The sequence below is a fragment of the Antrostomus carolinensis genome, unplaced genomic scaffold, assembly GCF_000700745.2.
Source record: "Antrostomus carolinensis isolate BGI_N321 unplaced genomic scaffold, ASM70074v2 scaffold905, whole genome shotgun sequence".
NCBI lineage: Eukaryota > Metazoa > Chordata > Aves > Caprimulgiformes > Caprimulgidae > Antrostomus > Antrostomus carolinensis.
The window spans coordinates 37,856-49,274 of record NW_010315471.1 but is presented as its reverse complement, the minus strand read 5'-3'; the positions used below and the strand labels follow the sequence as shown (position 1 = coordinate 49,274).

General features: G+C 44.8%; 1 protein-coding gene across 1 annotated transcript in view; it reads right to left on the bottom strand.

The window, feature by feature from the left end:
• Nucleotides 1-8,223, bottom strand: part of BIN1 (bridging integrator 1) — a gene marked incomplete at both ends in the record, with an annotated part of 47,583 nt that extends 39,360 nt beyond the window's left edge. Inside the window, 3 exon segments of the mRNA XM_029084945.1 lie at nt 814-908; nt 1,366-1,420; nt 8,143-8,223. Coding sequence (XP_028940778.1) covers nt 814-908; nt 1,366-1,420; nt 8,143-8,223 — 231 coding nt within the window.
• Between the last annotated feature and the right edge of the window lie 3,196 nt (nt 8,224-11,419).

The window sequence follows — 11,419 nt, the reverse complement described above, 5'->3', positions numbered from 1 at the left end:
GGGAAAAGCAGAAGAAGGGAAGAATCCCTCTCCTGCTCTCCTTTCTATTCCTTCCCCACTGCTCCAATGCCATAGACAGCTGCAGATAAGCCCAGGCCTGCAGCCTCGTGGCAGATGGATCCACAGAATTGAACTGCCACAGCTGCTGCTCAGCAGAACAGCTGAGCAAGAGAGCAGGGGGTGCCTACCTCCAGCCAGACCCAACACAGACACATGGCAAGGGGGGGTTCTAAGCTGTCAAATGACAGGCTGTGTCCTAAGCTCTACAGAAAACACTTGGTCAAGTTGGACAGGCAACACCTCACCAAGGGATGAGAAGAATAGCAGGTTGGGGTGACACATGGCTCAGCCAAACAAAGTGGCAACTAAAATATGGCAGCTGGTGGTACTGCTATGAATCAAAGGTTGTTGCAACTACACAATGGCTGATCAGACCATGCTTTGGCCATAGATTCAGCCTCCCCTTTCTTTTTCATAGAGCATAAGCAATACATCCAGTTGACCCTACTGACTTTTTTGGCACCCTCTGTCCCTGTTGAGCCACAGCTGGGGGAACAGATTGCTCTGGGCATAAGCATCCAGCTCTGTGCAGCATTCAGGCATCTAGGGACAGTATCCTACACAGAAAAAAAAAAAAAAAAAAACAGCCCACATCCCTTCAAGCTTTCCCTTCTTCCCACTGCTGAGTTTGTTTCTCCAATTCTTCTGAAAAGTCACATGCCTGAAGAAACGTGGTGCACAGACACAGCTTCCAAAGCTCATCTTTGCTGACAGAACAAGCTTGGTGGGCCCACATCCTGGACAAAGTCTTACCTCTGCTATTTTATTTGTGTCATCCCTCCCAGGCCAATCCGGCTCATAAACTTCCTGCAAACACTCTGTCAGCTTCTTCGAGGCCTCGTGCATGGCTAGGAAAGAAGAGGGAACTGCTTCAGAAATGAGGAAATAGTGTGTTCTTCACAGTTTAACCCTCCTCCTGAGGAACAGGGACACAGGAGAGTTATAGCAAATGCTAAGCTCTTCCTTACAGAATGTCTCACCATTGATAACACACAGGCAGAAGGCAACCAGAGAGAGAAAGGAACTGAGGATACAGTCACATCAAACCCTTTGTATTTGTCTTCCCCCAGCAGAAGATGCAAGAGTCTATCTGCTAAGACAGCACCACCTATTTGGCATCAAAGTACAACTCCATTCCATTCCAGCTGGGCCTGAAGGATTCTGAAAGATCACTCACCCAGACAAGGCGGACTTTTCCTACAATTCACATCTGCGGAAACACCAGGAAGGGGATGACTGCAGAAATCTCACCACGTAGGTAAAAGCACTAGAGGGGAAACAATCCTCTGCTTATGCAGACCTTACCTTTTACGGAAGCCAAGTAAGTTCGGAGGTCCTTCTGCAGCCTCGTGCCTTCAGACTGTGAACATAAGCAGAGCATCAGTTATTTTCTCATAGAAAGAGAGTGTAAGAAGGAGGAGTCAAGCATTTCTAAATAAAGAAAAATGGTCTTGCAGATGGGCTACACACCAGCCCTATGGCCACATGAAACATAAATGTTAACAGGGAGACCACACAGCCCTGTGACTTGGTAAGCCCACAGCCAGTGACCTGCAGACATGTTTGGCCAGCAATACCACCGAGGTACCTAGTAAATCAATGTGGGCAAAGCTGTGATTTGCTCTTCCTGGCAGAGCCAGCTTTAGTGTTTTGATTTTGTACAAACAAACAGAGAGGGTTCTAAGGGCAACAATTAGTTTATAAGCTAAGGGCCAGCAGGTCTACACAACAAATGCAACCGAAGGGAGTCTGTAGGACACAGAAGACAGACGCACTTGATTTATTTTGTACTAGTTTAGGAGCAGTTTAGCTCACCACTTATTCCTGCCACACTGCAAACCAAAACCACGGTGCAAAGTGGGTACAAAGAACCTCTGACCTACCCAAACATCCTGTCTAAATTGACATGTGCATCAGGGCTTGCAAATATGGAGTTAATATTTTTCTTCAGCTTCACTGTGGAGGTGGCCTGCCAGCAGCAGATCTCACTCACTAGGAAACAAAGGATTAAAACCAGAAGCTGGGCTGAGTTTTGCCAGTTTGAGCCTTCAGATGACACAGCTGAGTGCAGTACAAGAACCCAGATTAGAAAGGGTCATGAAGATTTTTACAGCAAAGATGGTTCAGACATGGACACGTACATGTACTCCCCATGACTGCTCTCCTATGCTGGGATAAGCATACTCAGGCCCCTCTACCTTGCCACGTGTCATTGACAGTGATGCAAAGCAGACAGGGAAATACTCCCAAATCCAGACAGTGACTATACAAAGAGAAACAAAAAGAAGAGCAAGGCTTGAGAATTTGACCAACACCACCACAGACCATGTCAAAGCAAGGGAAGGAGCAAACATTGAGGATACCTCTGCAGACAACCTCTGGAGTACGCAAGAAGCACAGGAAAAGTTTGAGAGGCAAAGATCTCTGCTATAAAAGGGTTTCCTTTACCTTCTGGGACCTCATTGGATCCCCACTAACTCCCAAAGTAGCTGTAAAAACAAGAGTGCAGGAAAGCGACAACTACACCCCACACCTTCCTCACAGCCTGCTGCCATTCCTCCTTTTCTTTTCCAGTTTGTGTCCCATTAGGGGGGCCTCCAGCATAATGAATTTTCATAGCTAAAGACAACTCCAGAGACAAGGAGCTCACAGGACATCTCTGACAGCTGCCTTAGAGCTACTAGCTTCAAAAGCAGATGTTTCCCATCAGCCCTCCCCACACTCAGGCAGCTCTTGTCTCAACTGAGCTCATGTTGTGATCTCTTGTGCTCTCAGTGCAGCTGTGCTCTCTAAGTAGAGGCTAAATCTGCCCAGCTGTTGAAGTGTCAGTGCTAGCATAGCTCTGTGGAGAAATCCATCTGCTTCCAACACTATGGCCCAAGTTGTTTTCCTTCCCTCGAAAGTTCTGGATGAGTTCACATTTGTTCTCTCCCTGCTGCCATCAACAAAGGAAATGAGGGAAGGGGAAAGAGCTGGCCACTTTTATTAAAGAAAGTCAGACTCCTAGTCTAGAGAAGCATTGGGAACTGACCCAAATAGAGTACAAGAGGAAAGGAATAATGACCACATCTGCTGCAAAAGTCTTAGGAGTTCTTAAAACACAGAGCAACCAAACGTAGAGCCTTTTGTTGGCTTAAGGTAAATGTGGAAACTTGGGCAGATGAGACCTTCCTAGAAATGCAATCAGAAACCACCAGGGAAGACATGCCAGAGTAATCAACGAACACACACACAGAGGACCACAGAGGCCGAGCTGACAAGCAGCAGTTCAATCAAGCTGTGATATGTGTTTGCTTGTGCCCAATGCAGGAATCTCAAAAGGCTTAGAGGAAAGCAGTGCTCTCTGCCTAGAATCACTTCATGCTAAAAATCACAGACCAGAACTGGTACCATCAGATGTCAGAACACAAGAGGAAATGGCACAGAAAAAATTATCACGCAAAATCTCTGATTCTCTGATGGATACATTATTGTCCTGCAACTATACAATTTTTAAAAATTACTAAATTTGAACATACAGCTTTGAGGTTATCAGAAACTAATCAGCAGGGAAGGTCCTTTGCAGAACTTGCCCACCACACATTAGGCACTGCAATGTCTAGAACTGTAACTCTCAAAATTATAGCACCTAAAATCAGAAACCACCTCTAAAATTGTGCCCATATTTGCCTGAGTCCTGCTAAAGTAGTATATGATAGAACCCAGACTTGTGAACTCTTCAAGTCTCAATACACAGTCTCAAAGTCACAAGGACAAAAGGATCCTCTGAGAGGTACCCTGATACATCAAATCAAGATTTTTTAGATGTACCACCTGAAAAAACTGGAGTGTGCAATTGCAGCAATGCACAGGTAGCCTTCTGTGTTCTCCAGGCAACCTCACCACCACTTGTCCCATACAGTCAGACAACGTGCAGTGCTACATCTTGCAACTGGAGTGGTCTTTATTAGTCACCCCTTGCTGATGTTTAAAGTCAGAGTTACAGCTGATCTCCATGACTATGAGGTTACCTAAGCCTCCTAACAGTACCAAACCTGCCAGGGAGAGTGAATAGACTTTACAGCCTGTAAGATCTGCAAACAAAGATTTTCAGAGAGGCCCATGTTCAGAGTTTCACATGAATTTCCCATTCAAGTCCTTCTTTGGCATTTCCATTGCTTTATTTCTTGTCCACCAGTAGAGCAGCTCCCTCACTCACTACAAGGGTTTCTTTTCATTATTTTAAGCATTTATGCTTTCCCAAGAAACTGTGGCAGCTGCTTTCTCTCTGTGCAATCAGGACCTGCTTTTCTCAAGCAGGTTATAATGATGTGTCAAGTACAGCCACGATTCTGATTCTGCATAAACACCTCTCACAATGCAGTTAGACACTGTCAAATACTGTACAGAACAGAAGTTTTCAACACCCTTAATTGCACAATTAAAAGATGCTTCCTAAACTCAGAGGTTAAAAAAAAAAAAAAAGCAGGGAAAAAAGTTAAACTGGAATCTGTAACATTAATCCACTTCCCAGTTATCAAAGAGCTGTTTTAAGGGTGTGTAGAGGGAAGTTATAGACATATGGTTGAATCTGAAGATGTTAAAAAAATCTAATGTAAAAAAAGAAGAAATTGTGTGTGTGTGTGTGTGTGTGTGTGTGTGTGTGTGTGTATGTATATATATATATATATATATATCAGGGTAACAAAACTCCACAAAAGGAAAGTAAAACTAGGACAAAAATTGAAGATCAATGCTGATCCTGAACCCCATATTAACTTTTCAGCTCCGCACTAACAAACTGACTTAAAACCTTTGCACAGGGACAATGACACTGTATCTTGACGTAGAAGTGACCACAACAAGTTGTTCTCCTCAAACAGAAGTGTTGTCTTGCTTGAGTAGATTTGGCCATACTTGCAATCATACTTCAATTGAACCCTGTGAGCCTATAACACAAGCAGGTATAATAGGAAGGACAGTATGTACAGGAAGATGCATATTTAAAAATAGAAGTGCTATGCTTGGGAGGCTAGAAGAGCTGTCTCGTCAAAGACTTAATGAACCACCTATTATATTACAGCTCTGTTAAATTAAAACACAAGAGTGGTTTGGTTTCTTTTTGTGGGTCCTTGTTTTGTTGAGGGATTATTATTTATAATACCTTTCACTCAGTACTAGTTAAGTATGTGATTTTCCATAGAGCTGGTTCTTGGTAGTAGACAGGTTTCCTAAAACCGTTTTTTCCCCAATCTTAAAAGGAAATTATTTCATCCTAACGTTAGACTGAGATACCTTTTTTTCAGGAGATTGCTGGGCATGAAGGGTTCTTGCCTGGACAGAAAGTCTCTCTGATCTACTGTAATGGTCTACAGCCAAATCTATGCTGCAAAAGCAAAGATTAAGTCCATGTTGCCTGCCCTGCAGTCTGAGGCTATGCCAAACATCATGGGGTATGGGCAGAGATGGATGCAGTCCATGCCAGCAGCAGCTTGTCTCTCATGCATTTGGTGTGAAACACTGTAAACCAACCCAAAACTTCCACATAAGTGACAGCTTGTGAAGGGCATCAAAACTCAGCCACTCTGCCAGGCAGAAACACAACGTGGTGCCAGGTGTAAGGGCTGCCACCAGCCTCCCACTCTTTCTCTCTCCAGCAAGTATTTCAAACACAAGAGAAGAGAAGCCAAAGCATGGCATATCTCGTGCAGGGGCTGTCTTGCACCTTTGCAGCAGGCCTCTTGCTCCCAGGTCTGCAAGGACAACTTCCAGGACAGACCCTTGTGCCAGTGCCTGAACACAAGTGACACTGGGAAAGGGAAACAGAGGGCAGCCTTCGAATAAACATTTCAGGAGGTTGCCAAAGATAATCTGTCATGAGGAAGTAATATTGTGGCCAGTTGAGCTGCTTGTCAAGCCTTCAAGAGACACAGACGAGGCCTCTAGCCCTGCAAGAAGAAGCACGGTTACATCCAGCTCATTTGTCACACTGCAAATCCATCTGTCTGAGCTAAAAAACTCCTACCATTCACAGATCTCAGAGTGGTGCTCTTACGTGAGCCTGAACAGACAGAGAGCTGGGAAGTGCAACGCTTTCCCTTATGTCCACTCAACCACCATTTGAGAGTACCACAAGATGCCCTGGATGAAAATGAGTAAGTGATTTTCAGACCTGCTGTCTATTCATTGACAGCCCACACATGGGAACGTGTGTCAAAATGGCCCAACACAGCCATTAGAGTCAGAGGAACCTCTAATCAAGCAGCAAACAAGGCCACTGCCTGGTCACACCCCAGCCAGTTCCACAGGAGAGCTGTTCTGTCACAAGCCTGCAGCAAAAGATCAGCTCTCCTCCAGACTTGCATTTCCCACTGAAGCATACTTCATAAGGAAAGGCCATAAACATCTCATGCATAGCTATACTACACATACACATACACACACATATATATATAAAAACAAGCGTGTATATATACAGATATAGTTGAAGTTTTTTCCCCCATCTGCTTGGCATCAGAACAACTTCCTCAGCCCTGGATATCCCAACAATCCAGCTAACTCACATTTCTGGTTTGCTCTGTAAAACAGGCATTGTTTGCATTTATTTAAGTAATAAGGAAACTGGGGGCCAAAGCAAAACCAACAGACCCCAAGCAGCAAGTGCAGAGCAGCCTCCACCTTGTTTGATAAGTTATTTAGATAATTTAGCTCATGGCCTGCCCCTGCCAGACAAGAAAAGAAGTTCAGCTGTAAGGGGTACAGAGGCAACGCTTCTTTAACAGGTTTCTCGATGCACCACTAGAACTCATAGCTTTGGAAATTGAAAAGCCATACCAGCAGCCAGATCAAGAAGTTTGGATTTGAATTTTTCAGTATTTTTCCTTTAAAAAGGCTATTTCCCGATTGACAATACTTAAAAAAATGATATGAAAAAGTCACACCTGGTAATGTCATGTTGTCAGAAAGAAGCCAAACTGTATTCCTCTGTGTACAAGAGAAGTGGACATGCTATAGAGATGTTGCATGAACTTCTGGAGCAAAAGCTACTATTGCTGCCAAGAGATGAGCATTAGTCTCCAGGAATCTGCAGTTAGATCTGCAGGAATCAGCTCTGGTTAGACGTAAGTCAAAGACTGAAAGATTTACATTATATTCAGCTGTGGCAAATCCCTTCTCAGCTGGTTTTGTGACACATAACCACATTTGCTGAATCTTAACAGACATGAGGCAGCTGCTGCTAACAGCTCCAGAAAAAGTGCCTAAATATGTCAGGGCACAAAGGGGCTAAGAGATTTCTTCAGCACCACCTGAGCTTTGGTGCAGCATGTATTTCCTGCCATCAAACAGGAACAAGGTTTTCCTTAACACGAAGCACTAGAGTGCAAATCCCCTGAGGTAACTGATGTTTTCCCTTCCTCTGGGTGGCTGAAGCTCCAGATAAAAAAACCACACCCAGTTCAAGATATAAACGGGCTGCTGTTTAAGTAGGAGGGTGGGGGAAAATTGCTACACTGTTAAAATATTTTTGTATGATAAAATAAAGGGATGAAGCAGACATGCGAAAGAATAGTGACTCAGGCCTGGCACAGTGATTGTGCAAGGATGGGGGGGAAGTCAGATTTAGATCTTAGCTATGGAAGGATGTTCCCTTTTCACAATTTGCTTTCTTTTCTTCTGCCCTCTGCTGCACTTAGGAAACTGAATCTGCCTTGTGCCATTATATTTTTTTATTTTTAATCTGTTTCCCATCCTATCCATCTTTCAGAGACACAATGTTGCTCTTATGTCTCTGCTTCCAGCCCAGCAGGAAAAACTATGTTACAAAGCAGCTGCTGAAGGAAGTGTTCCGGTTGAGCTATTTATTTTCCTAAACATGGGTCTAGAACAAGTACTATTTTTCAGTACACAGTCTCACTGACTTCATGATAGGGATACTGGAAGACATGGTGTAATTTCTCATAAGTGAACAGCTATGGGTTGTGGGTCACTTCAATAGGCCTATGGCACCATTTAATTTAATATGCTTTAATTGCATATTGCAGCAGATGACTGCAAGCTAATACTGAAACCCAGGGTGTAATTACATATCGCCAATTATCTTACCAGCTGTTTGTTGAAGTTCTGCACACACTGTTCAAACTGCTCATCTTTTGTTTCATCTGCTTTCCCAAGCTTCTGAAGGACCTGCAGAAAGAGACAAGAAAGGAGACTTCAAACACAGACAGAGCAAAGCAGAGACAAATAAACGGTGGCAAGTTTTTGATCATGATGCTGAAAGAAATTAAGTTTAAAAGTCTCCTTTATTCTTGCACTCAGAATTTTTGGAATGTTTCTCCACATAGTCATAGTTTGAAAAAGGACTTACAGACGAATCAGGATGAACTCAGACCTCTTACACTTTACTATACCAAAGAGCATGATTGAGGTTTGTCCTTCACTGGTCTAATTCTTTTTGCAGACAAGGCAATAGCAACCCAGCTGTTTATGTCCTGGACCAGCAAGAACCAAACCACATCCCTAATATCCCTTCTGTTGGTTACACTTACCCTGATTTAACACGAGTCTCTGCTCCAGACAGGGAGGGGTTTTTGCTCCCAGAATGGCTGGACTATCCTCAGAGAAAGCCAAGCAGGGACTTCCTTAGGGAGAGAAGGTGGCTGGAGCTGTGAAAGTCACACTTTCTTTCCACCTTTTCTCACTATGCAGATAGTTGGCAGGAACTGGCTGTTGAGAGCAACTGGGGACCTTACACCATGACTCTACGTGACACTCAGCCCAAGTGTCACGTCTGAGAGTGTCAGCAGCCAGCCCTGTTCCTCTCACTGCTTCCCTGCAGAGCACAGCTCCCCACAGCCTGTAAAGAAAAATCCTTATCAGACTACTTCACTTATCACACTTCTCTCTTAATGATCTCTCCATGCAGCTAAGTGGATCGCTCCCAGGCTTTGAACAAAGCACTTCATTTTCCTGGCAGGAAGGTAGATCCATCACAAGAGGATTGGGCAAACTGCAGCTGTGGAGGAGGGCAGCAGTTATTTGTCATGTCCCAGGCAACTCCAGCAGCAGGGAGACAAGGATGTAAACCATAGCCAGTTATGCTCGATTACAACATCTTTGTTAATAGAAAGTAAAATCTGACTGTGCCAGAAAAAACAAAACAAAACAAAAAACAGCCTTGTCTCGCAGGGCCGGTAAAAACAGAGGAAAGCCCACCCAGTCCTCAGCCACAGGAAGTTCTGGGGAGCCAGAGGTAGGCTAAAAAAGGGTGCTGAGGGGATGCCTCAAAAAGCAAGGGAGCCCTGCTGACAAGAGCATGACTGCCCAAGAGGCAGAAAGCACTGGAAAGCTGAAGTCTCTCTTGCTCTGCTGAGCACAGCAGTCCTTTAGCCACAGGTTTCAGCCATCATGTTCAGCCCCTCTTGGAAAGAAGAGTGTCAAGATGGAAAAGCAGGTCCATGTTACTGCCATCAGGTCTACAGGAAAGCCACTAGTAAGTGCTTCCAGACCAGCTGCTCTGAGGGACTGCTAGGTAGCCATGACAGCCACCCAAACCAGCCTCCTCCAGCTCTCTTTGCTATTCACAGATGATCTCAGAAGATGTAAAGAGGATTTTTCCTCTGCATAGCAGGAATCAGACTTTCATGTTTGGTTCCCAAAAATGTCATTGAGAAGGTCCATACAATAGGATGTAGAATAGAATAGAATATTTTCAGCTGGAAGGGACCTACAATAATCATCTAGTCTGACTGCCAATGCACCTACTGGCCCACTCTCATCTTTGTACACAGTCAAGGTAGAAGACATTTCACAGAATCACAGAATGCTGGGGATTGGAAGGGACCTCAAAAGATCTTCTAGTCCAATCCCCCTGCTGGAGCAGGAACCTAAACGAAATTACACAGGAAGGCATCCAGGCAGGTCTTGAATGTCTCCAGAGAAGGAGACTCCACAACCTCCCTGGGCAGCCTGTTCCAGTGCTCTGTCACCCTCACAGTAAAGAAGTTTTTTCTCAAGTTTAAGCGGAACCTCCTGTGTTCCAGCTTACACCCATTGCTCCTTGTTCTGTCATTGGGCATCACTGAGAAGAGCCTGGCTCCATCCTCACGACACTTGCCCTTAACGTATTTGTAAACATTAATTAGGTCTCCCCTCAGCCTCCTCTTCTCCAAGCTAAAGAGACCCAGCTCCCTCAGCCTTTCCTCATAAGGGAGATACATTTGTATTATGTCTCTTTGGCTACTCTCAGTTCCCCTCTGCCCCATACAAACACGCATATTCCCAGCTCACCCCTGACTGCAATAACTGACTCTAGCACTAGACATGATAAATCAGTGCAGTCATTCAGCACCCGGCTCGTAAGTCCTCTTATTTAGGCTGGGATTGAATTCCCCCTGAAAAACAGGGAATCATTGTTTTTCATTCTCCCTCTGTTCAACAGCCTGTCTTCATCTTCAGGAATCACTGAGGTATTAAAGTGTCAGCAAAAGTGGGGGAAAGGACACATACAGATGAGCACTGCCCTCTTTGTGAACAAGAGCTGAACCAAAAACCCTCAGAGTGAGAAGCACAACTTTCTACAGCTCAAGTGACAGCAGCAAACACTGCAGCTACAAGCGCCTAATGTGCCTGGTAAACCTGTCTACACAGCAGAATGCAGAGAGCACTAATATTCTCTTCTTCCCCTCAAACTCTTGTCACTGAAGAGCATGTTGGAGAGCAGAAGGAGCAACACTGGTTGGACAGGCAGAGTCCTGTACAGGAGCCAATGGTGCCTCCTTTGCTTATCTGCTCCAGTGAAGGGGAGAGCATGCCACAGCAATGCTGCTGCTGAGGCTACACATCTCTGTCACGCCAGCAGGAGAGAAGAATTCAGTATGGCCTCATCTTTCTCATCAAGTGGTATGGTGAACCTCTTCCAGAAAGCCTGGTGTTCAAAGGCCCTGCATTCAGCTGTACTCCCCTAGGCTACTAGACCGATGGAGCACTATGGATTTCCCACTTTATAGGTGACTTTCTAGATGTCCAAAGAGCCACAAGGCCAGTAGCACCCATCACCAATAACAACAGAGTATGCAAGCTGCAAATTCCAAAGTAGAATGATGTTCCCAGTGTGCAGATCAATAGAATTGTTGGGGATACAAAGCAGCTTTTTATGGGGCAATGCGTCTGTCTGGCTAGTCAGCAGACTCAATGCTTTCAGGCCTGGAGGGGAGGGAAGGAGATATTTAACTGTGAGGAATCTGGAGTATGTCACCAGGGTCAAAGGTTTAGAACAGCCTCAGTGCTTCCTGGTGTAAAATACTGAGCAGCACTCACAGACTTTTCATTGTGGTGGCTGTACGCCTGCTTCCCACATGTCCAAGAAGTTAACCTGCAGTCC